This window comes from Sus scrofa, chromosome 3 (assembly GCF_000003025.6).
Source record: "Sus scrofa isolate TJ Tabasco breed Duroc chromosome 3, Sscrofa11.1, whole genome shotgun sequence".
NCBI classification, from domain to species: domain Eukaryota; kingdom Metazoa; phylum Chordata; class Mammalia; order Artiodactyla; family Suidae; genus Sus; species Sus scrofa.
In genome coordinates this window covers 54,617,570-54,635,083 of record NC_010445.4, presented here as the reverse complement: position 1 = coordinate 54,635,083, position 17,514 = coordinate 54,617,570, and the positions used below count along the sequence as shown (strand labels likewise).

Genomic DNA, 17,514 nt, shown 5'->3' with positions numbered 1-17,514 from the left:
GGGAAAAAAGAAACATGTAGAGGAAAGGAATGAATGTGTCGGATTTTAAGTGTATTTTCATCTAGGGTCTCTTCTTCCACCAACAGACTCAGAAGCAGTATAGTCACCAGCTCTTGCAAAAATCCCAGAAGCAATCTTGGAAGATCACGTGACAGCCACTCTCGGAGCCCACAGGCTTATGTGGTTGTTATGGGGAAGGCTTTTCATTTGAAATAAAAAAACTCAGGGCCAGCCTGCCACCATAGGGAAAATACTTTTCACCCATGTGCATAGGTAATTCACCTAAGTGACAGGTTTTACCTTGGAGAAGCACCGAAGTGAGCTGGTTTACACAGTTAATTATTGCTCCTTCCACAAAGAAGAACTGAGAAGGAGGAGTGGGTGATGGTTAGCTAGACAATGCTGGGGTGTCTGCCAGCCGCCGAGGGGAACATCTCCGCCAGCTTGCGAAAACCTCACTCATGGGGAAAAGAGAGGCTTCATCTTTGCCTCCTAATGGCTCTTTATTTTATTTTATTTTATTTTATTTTATTTATTTTTTTGCTTTTTAGGGCTGCACCTGCAACACATGGAGGTTCCCAGGCTAGGGATCCATTCAGAGCTGTAGCTGCTGGCCTACGCCACAGTCACAGCCACACCAGATCCGAGCCCCGTCTGCGACCTACGCCACAGTGTACACTCTTGGCAATGCCAGATCCTTAACCCACTGAGTGAGGCCAGGGATCGAGCCTGCAACCTCATGGTTCCTAGTTGGATTCATTTCCGCTAAGCCACGATGGGAACTTCTCCTCATGGATCTCCAAATACACACACACACACCCCTTGGCAAGTGAGACCTCAAAAACCAACTCCAGCCAAGAAATGGTCTAGTCTATTCTAGTAAGCAACTCCACATATCCCCCTATCTTTATAGGCAAAGCAAGATGTGAAATACAGTTTGAGTATATTCGGTGATTGGCTTTACACAGCTTACTCAATAACACACAAGTCAGAAAAAAAAAAAAAAGCCAAATAAAGGAGTAAAAGTTGGGCACGCATGACCATGAATTGGGTTTACGTGCATAAAGTATTTCAAGAGAGAATCTCATCCAAAGACAGATAGCTCTCGGAGAAATGGTAGGGAAAAGGTCTGAAGAAAATATCCCAGAATAAATGACGTACTTATTGCTGAAAAATGAGCTTGGAGCTCAACCACTTCCAAAGTTCAGAATTTACTGCACCATTCGGGCCCTTCCCTCCAAGTTTCTCGTCTCCTGTTTCACTGCACAACCATGGGATGCCTCACACTTCCCATGAAATACAACAAGGCGATTTTTGCAGTAATAAACTCTGCACATGCATGACAAATCGAGGCATGCAAAATGTTTAACATCCCAGTTCACAGATACTTTAGGGACAAAATCCGATTATGAATTATATGCCACAATAAATAGGGCTCAATGTTTCATAAAGCAATTTATAGTTCATAAAAATGACAAAAGGTACCTGTCAGACAGAGCGTGGAGAGCTGTTCTCTGGGTTGCCTGCTGGAAGAAAGGGCAGAGATGTTTATTTAATATTCTGACTTTTAAATTATGTGCTCAATCAATACTTTAAAGAACCCAAAACCAAACCCTGTATCACACACATTTTTGCCAGGTGGCCAAATTTAAGCTGCTGGTAACATAGTAGAGAACCCTGTTGTGTTGGTAAACCATTTCTAGAGTTAACTGAAGCCCCTTCCGGGTACACCTGCCACCAGGGGGCGAGCGTGCAGAGGCTGGACCTACTCTCTAGGTGAGGCCAGACAGGTCTCAGGAGACCTGGCACAGATCAGAGCTATTCCACTGGCACTTTCTGATATCAGCTTACCACTGCTTTATTCTACTTTCTGGTAAGAAAAAGCTCTGTTGTGGTCCATTTGCACCTTCTTTCCCAATGAAGGTGTCGTTTTTTATTTCATTTTCAGATTTATTGAAGAAGTCATCACAACTTGGTATTAGACCACTGACTCCAATGTGAAGTTATTACGAGATTGTTGATATGTTTTAGACATAGTAATGTAATTGTGGCAATGCTTTTTTCTTTTTTTGGCTACACTGTGGCATGTGCAAGTTCCAGTGACATAAGCTGCTGCAGTGACAACACAGGATCCTTAACCTGCGGTGCCACCAGGGAACTCCAGTGGCAATGTTTTTTTAGAGTGTTTTATGGATTCACATTAAAATATTTACAATATAATTATGTGATGTTTGGATCTGCTTTATTAAAAGAATAGAGTGGGAGGGAAGAGAGAGTGGGGGGACATATAAATGAAACGAGATGGCTTTGGGTTGATAACTGCTGAAGCGAGGTGGTGAACACATTGGGGGAATATTATCAAACTGAAATTTTTTGTAATACAAAAATGACATGAAAAAAAGGACATAAGAAGGCCTCCGTTGTTCCCTCAGATCCTCCCAGGTTTACACTCACTTTCCTTTCTTTGGCCTGTTCTATTTTTTGTGCATTTGCCTTCCACTGCTGAGCACCCTGAGTCTACAAAAGGCAGAGGGCACGTTCTGTTCTCTGAGAAGTCACCATTGGGAGGAGACCAGAGTATGGCCTCAAAGGCTGAGGCTTCCTCGGGGTGCACCAGGGGGTCCATTTTCAATTTGTACCAGATGTGTGTCAAGATTACTGTTTATGGAGTTTCTGCTGTGGTGCAGCAGAAATGAATCCGACTAGGAACCATGAGGTTTCTGGCTCGATCCCCGACCTCAATCAGTGGGTTAAGGATCCGGCATTACTATGAGCTGTGGTGTAGGTCGCAGATGTGGCTTGGATCCCCAGTTGCTATGGCTGTGGCTGTGGCCAGTGGCTACAGCTCCAATTCCACCCCTAGCCTGGGAACCTCCATATGCTGCAGGTGCAGCCCTAAAAAGCAAAAAAAAAAAAAAAAGATGACCATTTACCAGAGATGCTAAAGCTATTCCCTATAGTAGGTAGGGAGCATACAAAACAGACAGGGTCTTCAGATCAGAAAAAAGGGACACATCAGAACCGTCATCTCCACTATAGAACTGAAATATACCGTGGGTGACAGTTGCACACCCTGGGATCAGGCAGGCGGAGCCACACTTTGTGAACTCCTACTACACAGATGACTGCCCTGGGCTCGAAGAGGAACAAGAGCAAAAACAGAAGTGGTCACTCTTTTGGACAAGCTGAGTCCCTGGGGAGGGGTAGGGAGTCAGGCGAGAGGTCCAGGGATGATGTGCACCTTTACGAGATAATTTGCAAGTAAAAAGATGGAGGTAGGACAGTGCGGGAAGGCACAGCCTCAAGTGGTAACGGACGGCTGGTGGACCAGCAGCTCCTCAGACAGTGCCTGAAACTGTCTGCAGGGGCTCCGTAAAGATCTGCAGAGTAATCACCAATGAATGAGTCACTTAGGGAACACGTCCCACTGACATTTGAGCAAAACTTTAAAGACAGGGAGGGCTGTGGTCCGGCTAGAAGATGCACAGATGGTCCCAGACCAGATGGCAGAGGAGAAGCCTGTCTGAGCCCTGGGCAGGGGTTCTTCCCCGGGCTACCCTTGCCCCAACCTCAGAAGCATCTGGAATTGAGCTGGGTGTTTCTGTGTATCACATGCATGAGGGGATGACTACTGGCCTTTAGTGCCTGGCCCCAGAGATGCTAATGCCTTTCAAAGGCCAGAAAGGTTCCTCACACAATGAGGAACTATCCCCTTTGAATGACAAGGCTGTCTCTGTGGAGATGCTACAGCAAAGTAGGAAGGAAAGGCAGATCTGAAAGAAATAACCCAAGAGCTCCTGGGGCCTGGCATGAGGAGCTGAAAATAAGTGAATGAGAGGAACTTATTCATAAATGACTAAGATAATTCCACCAGGGACACACTGAGTTAGGAAAACACATAAACTCTGTTGAACTGGGAATTGAGAGCCTGACACCCGGGACAGGTTCTGCCTTTCAGGTACACAATGGACCTCGAGTCTGCTCCTCAATCCAAGTCTCAGGTTCCAAACTCCCCTCTTCTGTCCTGAATGGATGCTGAGGGGGCCAGTCAAGGTCCAGGCAGCAGTAGACAAGCTAAGTGGCAGCTGTGCCTTCCTTCCTCCCCGGTGTCTATTCTAGTGTCACATGACTCACTTGAGATGGGAAAGAAGACGACGTATAAGCGCTTTCTCTTGATGGAGTGGCCCGAGCCCATCCAATGAGGCAGGTGTAAGGGATGAGAAGCCAGACCGGGTGACCACTCAGATACCTCAGGGGACAGTACCTCCTTCTCTCTCCTTACTCTGCCCTCTCTTGATGGCCATTCCAGGAGCACATTCACAAAAAGCACTAGCAGGTGACCGGGCAGCCATCACTGTTCCCAGATTTGTCTCCTCGAGGCAAAGAGCCTCAGAAGATGGCTTTCACTTTCGGCAGTTATCCTTGAAAAGAACTGCACTCTCTGCTCCTGCCTCTGTTTGGCTAAACATACAACAAAGTATTTCCTTTTCCCCAAGGAAAGATGGCTTGTTTGATTAGCACAGTTTCTTAACATCATCTCAGCAGGAGGCACTGGATACAGACTCTTCCTGAAACAACGAAACTCAAAGGAGACGTGACTGAAAGATCCGTAGAAATTCAACCACGGTATCTGAATTTTCCCAGAGCCCTGGGGGTCAATTTTTTAAGCTGATTGACTCCTTGCTCCAGGCCTGCAAATACTTCCCACTGACTTTTGTGATCAGGAAACGTGCAGCGTTTAGGAAAATGATTTATGAAGCAAAAGCAAAGCAAAACAAACCCTAAACAAGAAACTCAGATGCTTGACCATCAATGGGATGCCTATGAATTGATGCATCCCAGGGGGTGGTACCCGCTGAGAATAACGCTGCAGGGCAGATGCTGGCTGAGCTGGAGGCTGGCAGCAGGGGCTGCTCTCCTTTAGAAGAAGGACATGATCTTGGGACCCAGAGACCCTTCTGGGCTGAGACAACACAATCTAGCCAGTCACTCAGCTCTGTCCTTCTGTGACCTTTACTCTTCCATTGGTCCACACGATGTGGTACCTGGCACCAGTGACTGCCCGCACCACTTTCGTTAATGCCTGCTTTTAAAAACATTTATTTTTTACTTTTTTTGTGCTTTTCAGGGCTAGGGGTTAAATCAGAGCTGCAGCTGCCAGCCTGCACGACAGCCACAGCAACACAGGATCCAAGCTGCATCTGAGACCTACACCACTGCTCATGGCAATGCTGGATCCTTAACCCAATGACTGAGGCCAGGGATTCAACCCACATCCTCATGGATATTAGTCGGGTTCACTATCACTGAGCCACAACAGGAACTTCTACTTTAAAATTTTTAATGCCTGCTTTTGATCCTGCTATTTAATTTGCAGTTATTCCACATCATTAAAAACTTTGAAGAGGTTGACTCATTATCCATCAAGAAAGGAGATGAGGATAGGTTATGTTTTAAATACTTCCTTGAGACAAAAAAGATTACGGTACTTAAAACTGTGTGTTATACACCAAAGCAAAGACCAAATTTTTTTTTTTTTTTACTGTCTCCTCTCTTAAACTTTGGCTGTGGCACACTATTTTACTGTTGGAAAATAATAAAATAAATAAACATTGGAATTAAATAGCAGAGAAAAAAATTATCTAGGTAACCCATGATTGAAGCCTGAAAAACTACCCGTAGTAAACTAGATGAATGGCTCAATTTCCTTCTTTCAAATGTTGTACGTTACAGCAACCATATTTTTCTTCTCCTAAGTCATCATCTCTTCTTGTAACTTTCCTTTTTTATTCAGTTCTCAGCAAAAGAGATTGAGAGGGTTAAGAGAATGCGTCACTGATCTTTCCTGAGTTCATTACTCATTCATGAATGACTCTGAAGGGTAAGCCTAGGAGACAAAACAAGTTTTCTGCCAGAAATAATCATTTTCCAGGTTCTCTTCAAGAGATGACATATTTTCTCTGTCTTTATTACAGCAAGCTGGGTGCTTGGGAACATAATCAGTAGACTTGCAGGTTTCAATGTATGCTAAATGAATTCCCAGTCACAATCTGTTATTGAGGGGAAATCAAAGAGGAAATTAAGTGCCCTTACCGTAATTGGGTTGAGCACAGAACAAGTTCATGGATATTGGAGTAGGGAGAAAACAAAGGGGAGAGTCTGGAATTCAGGAAGGGGTCCCAGGATGATTGAATTTCTTTCCTCCTTGACGGAAACAGAATTGACACGTGGACCGCTCCATAAAGCAATCTGACGTGCCTATTAGGTGCAGGGCCTGGGCTCAGCTTGTGGGGGGTGTGGGCACAGCGGTGGCGGTCAAATCCACCAAGCTTTTGTCAGATTGTACTCAGAATCCAGAGGTGAGCCAGATGCAAAAAGTTAAATGCACAGCAGCGTTCCTAATTACAACGGTTATGACCAAAGGAGAAGGATGGGCCCTGGGAACCAGAATGTGAGGGGCTGCATTTGGAATGCACATTCAAGGAAGGCACACTGAAGGAGGGATAACAAAGCTGCTGCCGGGAGGGCAAAGAAGACTTACAATGAGAGAAACCGGCATGGGGCAGGGAGGGAGGGAGGGAGGGATGAAGGTGGTGGTGGTGGGGATCCGGGAGGGTTTGCCCCATGGCCTGGGAACTTTCGCACGGGTGCAGGCATGGCAAAAAAGCCGTGAATGGATAAAGAAGATGTGGTAAGTATATGTAATGGAATATGACTGAGCCATAAACAAGAATTTCATCATTGGCAGCAACATGCATGGACGTGGAGGGCATTATGCTAGCTGAAATAAGAGAGAAAGACAAAAACTGTATGATATCACACGTAGCATCTAAAAAAATATAAGAAACTAGTGAATACACACAAAAAAGCAGCAGACTCACAGATGTGGAGAACAAACTAGTGGTTGGGGGGAGAGGGGCAATATAGAGGTGTGAGAGTGAGTGGGAGGCACAAATTATTGGGTGCAAAATTGGCTCAAGGATGTATTTATTGTACAATATGCGGAATATAGTCAATATTTTATAATAACTAAATGGAAAGCAACCTTCAAAACTCTATAAAGACTTTTAAAAATTTAAAGAAGTCAAATAAATGCTATCATCTCCTCCTCCACCAAAAAAAAAAAAAAAAAAAAGTTGGCGTGTGTGAATTTCAAGTTGCTTCCTGGATGTCAATTGGAGACCGCTGGATTTGTGAGATTAAAGCCATTAAGTGCCAATTAAATACACAGCATCAATCTATTTTCGGCAAATGACAGTCATAAGGAGATGCGTGGCTGGATTTTCTGGATCTCCACTTTGCTATTGTTCAAAGAGAAGCAGATCTAGAATCCCATGGGTTAGGACACACTCTGTTTCTGCACTCCTCCTGACCTCTGTCCCATTACACACAAGATCAGGTTTATGACTCTGACAGTCAGGAGACAGCAATGGATGCAGCCGTGATTGCAATCTGGTTGCTGCACCTGTGTCAGGACACCATCTCCACATTCAATTATCTGAATAAATGCTTCACAGCTCATCTTAATGCCTTTGTGTTGCGCTGTGTTTGAAGCAGGCTGCGGAATTTCGACGGATGTACATGTCTTTCTAGGAATTCTGGCTGGGGAGGCCTCCCTTTCTTCTAGCCATTCTTCTTCAAGTTGAGCCTTGCATATATTAATTTATTTCCATGTTTAATTTCCTTCTCCATCTATTAACACATTTTATGTTTCATTAACTTAACTCTATGCTGTGGTTTTTCATTTTGGTCCTAGTTGATGAGCGTCTTAACTTTTTATGTTGTGAGCTTCCATTTGACCTTTTCCAACCCATTGAGCAATATTCGCAAGACAAAGGAAAGTGTCTTATTCTGGCTCCCCCCACTTCGGTAGTAACAAGCAACTTTGCATGTTCTGATTCCTAGAAGTGCTGTCTAGAAAGCATTGTGCTCAGTGGACTTTGACCTTATCCTGTTCTCAACAGGGGTCGGCAGAGTTAGGGGAAGATGATACATATAATTTATCATCCAAATAAGAACAGTTTTGAGAGTGAAGGGAGATGCCAACCAGTTGGGCATCAGGTGGAAATGCTGCTTCTTTGGGGCACAATGTTCAGTCAGCCTAATAAAGATGACTCTACACATATAAACGAGATCAGGATGAGAGGAGAGCATGTTAGGGGCTGAGGAACCTGCAGGTAAGGAAAGCAAAGAGCTGAATGAGGTCGGCTGGAGACACATCACTCTGACGCCTGGTGTCCCCTTAAATCAAGCCAGTGCTTTTCCTGTTTTCTCTCCAGCCTGTCCTTTCTCCATTCAGTGTCCACCTGCTACCCCAGGTTCCGCTCATCCTTCTAATGCAGGCTTGAGGCTCTAGCTCTCAGAGCTCCTGCTCTAGAACATGGGTTAGTTCTGGGCTCTGCTCGGTCCTGGGGAGTCTGCCATCTGTTTCACGGGAACTTCGGTCTTGGCTAAAAGTCAAGTTCCTTGAAGCTCACCGAAGGCAGAGAGCCCAACTCATCCTCCCTCTTCCCGGTGCCTCCTTCCCAGTGACTGACAGCACCTGCAGGTGGATCACCAGTGGGAAGTGAGCAGGCAACACCTGGCCATAACAAACGCTGCTATCTGCCATGGCGCCCATTTCAGAGTTTGGTGGAAATACATTTTCCCCCTCCACTGTCTCTTTCTCTATTTTACTACCTTAAAAACCTAGAGGAGTTCCCATTGTGTCTCAGTGTTAACGAACCAGACTAGTATCCATGAAGACACAGGTTCCATCCCTGGCTTCGCTTGGTGGGTTAAGGATCCGGTGTTGCCGTGAACCATGGCTTGGATCCTGTGTTGCTGTGGCTGTGGCGCAGGCCGGTGGCTGCAGCTCCGCTTGGAGCTCTAGCCTAGGAACTTCCATATGCAGTGGGTGCAGCCCTAAAAAGACAAAAACCAACCAACCGAACAAAAACCTAGGGTACACTTTCCTCTTTAGAGAAATTTTGACTTGTGGTTTTATTTTAACTGCCTTGCTTAGGTTAGCATAAGTCTACCAGAAATTTAGTAAAGACAATTATAAACATTTATAAGTGCCTATTTTATCCTGTGGGAAGTGCTGATTCATTGATGATTTCAGATAAGTCTGCCTGAATAACGTTACTCATAATTTGGATTCTGTTACTAACAGAGCTATTTGGGGTGGGGGGCTTCATGTGAGGTCCATGGTACTTCCTAGTTTGGCAATTCCAATCTTCCAAGAGGATCCGAGAGAGGCAGTATTGACTTCACTAAGCATTTCCAGGACATTTGACTACAGAGACACACTGGGAACCATTGTTAACATCTGCCATGGGGACATTCTGCTTCCAGGCCCTGGAGGCTTTGCCATCATGAAGGAAAACTTGGGGGCAGTTGCTAGGAGTTAGGAGAAGGAAGGGAAGATGTGGGGGACAGTGTGAGAACATGCCCAGGGAGGGGGGCTGTCTCCTGTCCATGGTGATGACACGGGATTCCTCCCAGGAGGCTGGGACCCCCGTGAATGCCCAGATGATACAAAGCACCTAAGTGATGGGCTACACTGAGTGCCGTGAGGACAACATTAGGGGTCAGAGGATCCCAGTGGGTTCCTGGAGGAGGTCTGTGCAGCAGGGTGGCTGGTGTGGAGGGTGAGCAGTCAGTCTGGAGTGGGAGGTGAAGGTGGGAAGACCAGGGCTGGGTATGAGGCTATCAGTGTGGATGGCAGGGGTGGCTAGAAGTGAGCTGGGTGACATTCAGCCCCACGCCAGGTCGTGGGGAGCAACCTGTCCCATGGCAAGTAGCTTCTTGTACCTGGGCATCTGGATATTTACCTATAAAGGACCAAACTTAGGAAGGCTCAACCCCAGTTCCTGGAGGACAGGAAATGGGTACCACTTAGATGATCGAATAACCCTTGGTTACCTGATAGCACAGGGCACATAAATGCTTGATAAATACATCACCAGGTGCCATAACAGTGCCTCCCTGGAAGCCCTGCAGGGTGATGGATTAGCCTTTATCTTATTCATACAATTTGAACTCAAAATGACTGGTGTTAGAGGATGAGAACTCAGAAGCAGCAATGGGCTTCAGTCTTTAATAGATTCTAAAGTTTACTCAAGCTTCTGTTAGTATAGTTACAAATGAAATATTCCTTTTTTATTTTATTTTTAAATTTTTATTTATTTTGTCTTTTTAGGGCCGCACCCATGGCATATGGAGGTTCCCAGGCTAGGGGTTGAATCAGAGCTGTAGCCACTGCCCTACACCACAGCCACAACCATGCCAGATCGGAGCCGCATCTGTGACCTACACCACAGCTCATGGCAACGTGGGATCCTTAACCCACTGAGCGAGACCAGGGATTGAACCTGCAACCTCATGGTTTCTAGTTGGATTTGTTTTTGCTGCGCTGTGATGGGAACTCCCAAATATTCCTTTTTTTAAAAATTATTTTTTAAAAGGCATGAGCAAGGGACAACATATATAAAGAAAGTGCCTACCCAGGTCTCGGTAGGGACAATGGCCACTGAGGGTCCATTGGACAAATCCAGAGGTGCTGTTGGATGAAGATTAAAGACCCAAGCTCGGTTGTCAACTCTCAGATCTGTGAGAGTGGCAGAAGCATTTGGATTCTGGGACAGAGCAATTGGTAAGGCAATGGAACCATCCACGTAAGCATTTGCATGTGTGTGCGTGTGTGTGTGCGTGTGTGTGTGTGTGTGTCTTCGCATGTGTGCATCTTCGTGTGTGTGCTTGTGCACATGTGCTTATGTAGCTACAACTTCAAGATGAAAGCAAACAATCAAGAACCATCTAATGATGTGTGAGCTGCCTGGAGACGCTCTAAGGACAGGGGACTGAAACTCCTGGTTCTTGGGAGTGGAGGGTGGAAGGCTTAATGCAGAGCGTGCAGGGCGATGCAGTCTAGGTCTTGCGGATTCTACGTGGATGCCTGGCTTCTGGCCTGCTTCTCAGGTCAACCACACATTCCTGGAACTCTCTTCGCAGGGCAATTTCAGTGCAGGCCAGACCCTAAGCACAGCCAAGGTGACGATGGCCATTTAATAGCTCACATCTTTGGCGCAGTAGGGGGACACTGGCGGATTGCTCACTCTCCACGTTGTCAGGCCTGCCAAGTGCCTCTTGGAGCTTTTAACAAAGTCCTTATGCTACCTTCATAGGATGCTTTGGTGGAGTCCCATTTTCTGGCCTTGGTAGGTGGTTGTTATTATGAATGTAACCAGAGCCCCAACTGTAGACTACGAGTGTTACTTTATTCCCGCCTAAAGACAAGATGAAAGGAACGAGTCTTTTGATAGTTTTGTTTAAAAATGCAACCTGTGTTTGAAGAACCAAAATCTAAGCTACCAAAGTCTAAGCCTGGCTTTCTGTTTTACATAAACATCTCTTTTACCCAGACAAAAGAGCAATATTTGAAGGTAAAAATAGGATTGTCACGGTTAGGAAAAACTCTCACAACTGCACTTTGCAAACCAATTACATAACATAAGAGAGAGCTGAAGCAGTTCTGACTGTGTCATTATTGGTATTAGGCTTTTCACCTCTCCAGGAACCACTGCTCAGTAGCTTATACATCAAAGTGTTTTCACATATAATATGCTGTAATCACACACTCTTCCTTCAACTGCCTTGGACTTTTGAGAGTGACCTCTGGATGCAACAGTTTTCATCTATAGCACAGGGAACTATATCTAGTCACTTATGATGGAATATGATGGAGGGTAATGTGAAAAAAAGAATGTGTATGTATATGTGTGTATGTGCGACTGGGTCCCTTTGCTGTACAGTAGAAATGGACAGAATATTGTAAACCAATTATAATGGAAAAATAAAAATCATTCTAAAAAAAAAAAAAAAAAGAATGACCTCTGGGTTGAAAGGGGAGGTACCCAGAGATGTGTGGCCATTTTCTAAGGAAAGAGAACCGTGTCTGGTGGCCTACATTTCAGGAAACATCCGGTCTGCTTCTTAAGGATGGTCGTTTCACTCAGCCCAACTTGTTGTCTACAGATGTGGTCAGGACAGAAATGGAAGTGCCCAGGGACCCTGAGCTACTGCAAAGGATTTTGCTCCATGAAGAAATGAGGCTGATAGTCTCCTGAGAAGAACTGTGCTTCTGAGATAACCGGCCCCACTTGGACAAGATTTGGAAAAACACGAATACAGACAAAACTTTCTGAGCCCCTATCTGGATGCGACATCTGAACGACTATAGGTAACTCCCATGCTATCCGAAAGCCCCCCCGCCCGGATATGAATGACAGCGGCGACTACAAGGAGCACTCTCTTATCTAAAATGCTTACACTTCTGCAAAAGCTCTTGAAGGAAAAAACCTCACAGAAGTCACAGGACAAAGGGCTATTCCTCTGAATTACACAGCAGTGTCCTCTGGAGGGAGAATTTTACTTCCTCTGCCAACCAGCAGCCCTGCTGGCGGCTGCATTTGAGAAGAACCTGCCTATCCATTAATGTAGCATGTGGCCTTTCTTCTCTTTTCTGAGTGGAGTCTGTTTTGGTGGCACCGATACCACGGAAAAAAAAACTTGGCTTAGTTTCCAGAATGTAGCTTCCTCTGAACTCCTCAGTGTAACAAAGCCATGATTCTCTGTTTGTTAATTGGATATTGCCTCAATTCAATGGAAGGCTAATCAGTCAATTTTTATATAATCGTCTCATTTTCCAGATTTCCAAGGAGGGTCCGCAGACTGAAATTAGTCCCATCCTAGGATTCCAACCTGGGTGGACATGGCTAAACAGACATAAATCTCAGTCAGCTCCCAGGGGAGGTTGGAGCCAAGAAATGAGGAGTCAGCATTGGGGGCCTTTGTGTATCTGTCTCTTGACAGTGATGTTGGCTGACTATTTCAAGTTTGGAAATTATTATTAACATTAAAAAAACCCTACATTTTTATGCCTTTCTACCTATCCTTGTTCTTTTCACAAATGTTATGTAAAGGGTGGCATGACATAATAAAACTGGCCACCTTAAAAGAATCTTCCATTTGCTTCCGAAAACAGTAAACTATTATTTATAAAATATTACTTCACTAAGCTTTAGGGCTGTCAGGCAAAAAAACAAAAAAAACAAAAAAACAAAAACAAAAACAAAAAAACAAAAAAACCCCAAAACCCTGTTAAATATTTGGCTTTCACTTATCGTGACAGAAAAGTTTGAATCATGATGACTTCATATACAGATGATGATGAAGATCTGATAGTTTTCTATGAGAGTCATTCTGTTTCTATATTAAAAAGAAACCAATTTATCAGTATGATTAACTGGATATTTAGCTTAGGTACAACATGAATGCAAGACAAAAAATAAAAACATATATCGACTTCTCTTTTACTTTTTTTATATTTTGCCTTTAGGTTTAATACAGGTAATATATACTTTTTTTCTAAAGTCACTGCGAACAGGGCATTTCCTGGCATTTAAAAAGTACTTTATATTTCTGAGGTTAAATTATCCTAATGAATATCACCAATGTGTAATTCATCAAGCCCAACAAGCCAGCGTCTTGCATGATATTTGACATTCAGAAGGCATTCAAGATTTTTCTCAGAATGACTTTTAGGTAGAAATGGTTTCAGCTCTTATTGACGACAAACCCCATCAACAGTATGCTTCATTTCTAATGTAGGAGAAACCTGATTTTGGAGCCTAGCCTCTCAAACCTGGACCTGATTACCGCTTCAACTCCTGTTTATATAATTCTACACAATTTTGGCAGGATTCAAGAGTACATACCAGGGTGTTGGCTTTTATGACTCTCCTGGGATGTGAATGTCAAGCTGACTGGATGAACCCTGGCCACAAATCCCAGACAAGCACAATGACTCTATTTATTCAGACTTGGCTGCCTGAATGCAGATTGACTCTGCGGGTGATAAATTTTCACAGGCTAAGAACTTCAGCATCAACCAAGCTGATCCTGAGAAGAAAAATGCACCCAGGGAAGTGGAGCTGGGCTGCCCAAACCTCCCATAGTTTCACTGCACGTCTGCATATCACTCAGCTAATTCATTTGGTGACTGATGGATGGGCACTGCTGATGGCTTCAGAGGTTCTATGCAACAGAAAGGAATGAGGGAAAAAGTGAACAGCGCCCATGACAACTGGCCATCTGCTTTTAATATTACACCCAGAACTGATGTTCGTTATCCAATGACCGCTAGGGAAAGGAGCAGAACAGTGAGCTTAGGGATGTTCCCTATGGCTCTCCAGAAGGAACCACCATGAACAAAAAGCAGTAAGCACTGCAATTCAGCACGCAGCGAAATCTCACCTACGCCCCAGAGTCATCCTAACAGGACCGAGATTCTTTTTGACAGACGTGATTACGACTCCATGTATTAATTACATCAGGAGCAGATAAGCAATGAGGTCCTCCTGTACAGCACAGGGAACTATGTCCAATCTCTAGAGTTAGAACATGATGGAAGAGAGTATGAAAAAAAAAAAAAAAAAGGAATGTACATACATGTATGACTGGGTCACTTCGCTGTACAACAGAAATCAAAGAAACATTGTACATCAAATAAACTTTAATTAAAAAAAAAGACTAAGAAAAGAATCAGCTCTTTAACTTGGAGATTTATGTTAACTACCTGGGCGTCTATGAAACGAATTGTATGTTCTCCAGATATGACTTGGAGATTAAAAGGTAACTTTTCTTCATTGTGAGAAGGAAATTAGGCCAGTAGGAAAATTTCCCTCTCCAGATTATATCCAATGATGACTGCCTGTAAAATTTAAATTGTCAGTTTAAGTGGATAAACCATGCTCATTTAAAGAGAAAAATGCAGTTACAGAATTAAAATGAAAAGACTGCCTAATATGTGTGCATAATGTAATTACTGGAAGCTGTAGGCGCATACACAGCCATTCAATCTGGATCCTGGCTCTGTGCTTCCCTGAGCTTATAGATTTGTCATGTCTGAAACACTGTCTGCAGTTGACACCACCTCAGCTGCTCCTTGCTGAATGTCTTCATCATGTGTCCCTGTCCTCATGCCTTGGCTGAAACAATTTCATCTAGATATTTGCTGTCCCCAACCTCCCAAGCTTACCTACCCTCACTTGAGAGGCGGAACTCATTTTTTTTTTTAACTAAATGAGAAGACATGTGACATAATTCATCTCTCTCTTCCAAATTCATGAACAAACTTCTTTAGTACTTAGTAACTAGTACCTTCAGGAATCATTTTATCTTGAATCTAATTCTTTTCCTTTCTTCCACAGAAACAGTGGCGTCTAGAATTGTTGAAAGCAAGAGTCACAGGAAAGGAGATCAAACGAATCACCACACATATCCTGTGTCTTTCCTTTATTGACCCAGACAGGAAATATGATTCTCAAACCATGTGTCCCATTTCTCATTTGAACCTCATCAAGCATGAAAATTATAGGAGAAAACAGGAAAACATGCCTCCCGTTCCATTTTACTTCCAAATTTTGTATACCCGGTCACAACTCTGGCTCTGAAGATTATAGTGAAAATTCTACAATGTCTGCCAAGGAAGGCTGTGAAGAAATCCATTCTCTTGGTGTTGGAGGCTTCTGTTTGAGATAACTTTTGGAAAGTTATCATCTTGGTATGGCTTGGCATTAAGAAATGTCTATTAACATTTCTACAGAGACTGGATAAATGCTTTTCTCCTAAATAGGTAGGTTATTTGTTTATTTATCTACAGACATTTTTTTTTTTCCTTTTTAGGGCCGCAAGCTAGGGGTCGAATTAGAGCTGCACCTGCTGGCCAATGTCACAGCCACAGCAATGCCAAAAACTACACCACAGCTCACGGCAACACCAGATCCTTAACCCACCGAGCAAATCTAAGGATCGAATCTGCATCCTCCTGGATACTAGTTGGGTTCTTAACCCGCTCAGCCATAATGGGAATTTCTACCTACAGACAATTTTTGACCTTGGGTCTATGTTTTTGTCTTCTCTGTCAACACCTTTGATCTTTGGCTAGGACTAGTTTGAGAAATTACAGTGTTCAGGAGTTCTTACTGTAGTAGGGTGATTGTTAAGAATACAGCTGCAGTGGCTAGGGCCCTTGCAGAGGTGCGGTTTCAATCCCCGGCCCCATGCAGTGGGTAAAAGGATCCCGCATTGCTGGAGCTGTGGCATGTGTCGAAGCTGTGGCTCGGATTCAACCCCTGGCTAAGGAACTTCCATATGCTGCAGGTGTGGCCATAAAATTAAAAACACAAACAAACAAACAAAAAAACATAAAAAAAAACCCATAGTGTTCAGTAATAAAGTTAGACCAAAAGTCATCTTTGATACTGGAAATGAACAGCAGGAAATTCTCTCAATCCAACGCAGCATTATACATTATTCATTTATTTATTCAGCACACCACCACTGTACCTGACACAGTCCTTATCCTCAGGAAATTTCCAGTCTGGTTGATAGAGACAGATACTTTAAAAGTACATGTAATACATAACTAAAATCATGATGAGACCTAAGAAGAAAGGTTAGTTAACTGTGAGAAGGACTAACCGGGGTTCCCGTTTTGATGACTGGAGGTTCCCTAATGAAATTAAACCTATGCGATATTTCCAAGATGAGTAGGTATTTTGGGGGCCAAAAATGAGGGAGCAGAGGCCTATGGAGGACAGGAGGCAGCTGAACTTGGCTTCTTGGAGGAGCTAAAAGGAAGCCCAGGTGGCAGAAGTGCCATGAATCCTATCAGTGTGAAGTGAAGGGGAAGATGTGAGAGGAGCCAGTCTGTGCAGGGCCCTGCTGGCCACGCTCTGGATTTCACCTCAAGTGGAATGGGAATCCTTTTCAGATTGTAGACCAAGGAATGGCTTGATCTGATTTTGATGATCTGACTTGATCTTTGTTAAAAAGATCCTGTAAGGATAGAAGAAGGGGAAGAAGAGAAACAGGTTGGTTTCTACTGGACTGGTTTATACTAGCCAGGATGGGAAGAAGTGGACAGACTAATATTTTTGAATTTGTAGGCCTCAGAGATGAAATTAATATTTGAGTGAGGAACAGGGAGTCATCGGGCATGAGCCTGATGTTTCTAGGTGTGAACGACGGGGCGTCTGGTGCTTCCAGGTTTAGAAATGGCAACAATCCCAAGAGGAACATACTTGTGTGTGAGTAGGGGGGTGGGGGTGGGGCAAGATCAGAACTCCAGTTTGGCAGAGGTCGGATTTGAAATGCTTGTGAGACATCCAAGCGGAAAAGTCAAGTAGGGCTGTGGCTCAGAAGAAAGCTCTGAGCTGAGGATACACCTTTAGAAATTGGAAGCATATAAACATTGAAGGTCATGGGAAAGGATGAACTCACCCAGAGAGAGAGACAGAGAGGAAATGGAGAGAAATCAGGAATGAATGCTGAGAGGTTGCAACATTCAAGATGGGCTACAGGAGGAGCAGTCAGCAATGGAACCTGAGAAGAAACAGCCAGAAGGGCAAGAAGAAACCAGGAGGTACGGTATTAGACATCTCAGGAAAAGTGGGGTAACCAGCCGTT

General features: G+C 44.1%; 1 protein-coding gene across 15 annotated transcripts in view; it reads right to left on the bottom strand.

Moving 5' to 3' along the window:
* AFF3 (AF4/FMR2 family member 3) overlaps positions 1-17,514 on the bottom strand; it is a 594,726-nt gene that overhangs the window by 95,118 nt on the left and 482,094 nt on the right. For 12 of the 15 annotated variants that reach the window (XM_021088183.1, XM_021088185.1, XM_021088184.1 and 9 more), the window contains one exon: positions 1,486-1,526. In XM_021088183.1, coding sequence (XP_020943842.1) covers positions 1,486-1,526 — 41 coding nt within the window. The remainder of the gene's footprint in view (positions 1-1,485; positions 1,527-17,514) is intronic. The other 3 variants (XM_021088187.1, XM_021088189.1, XM_021088198.1) reach the window with 1 other exon arrangement.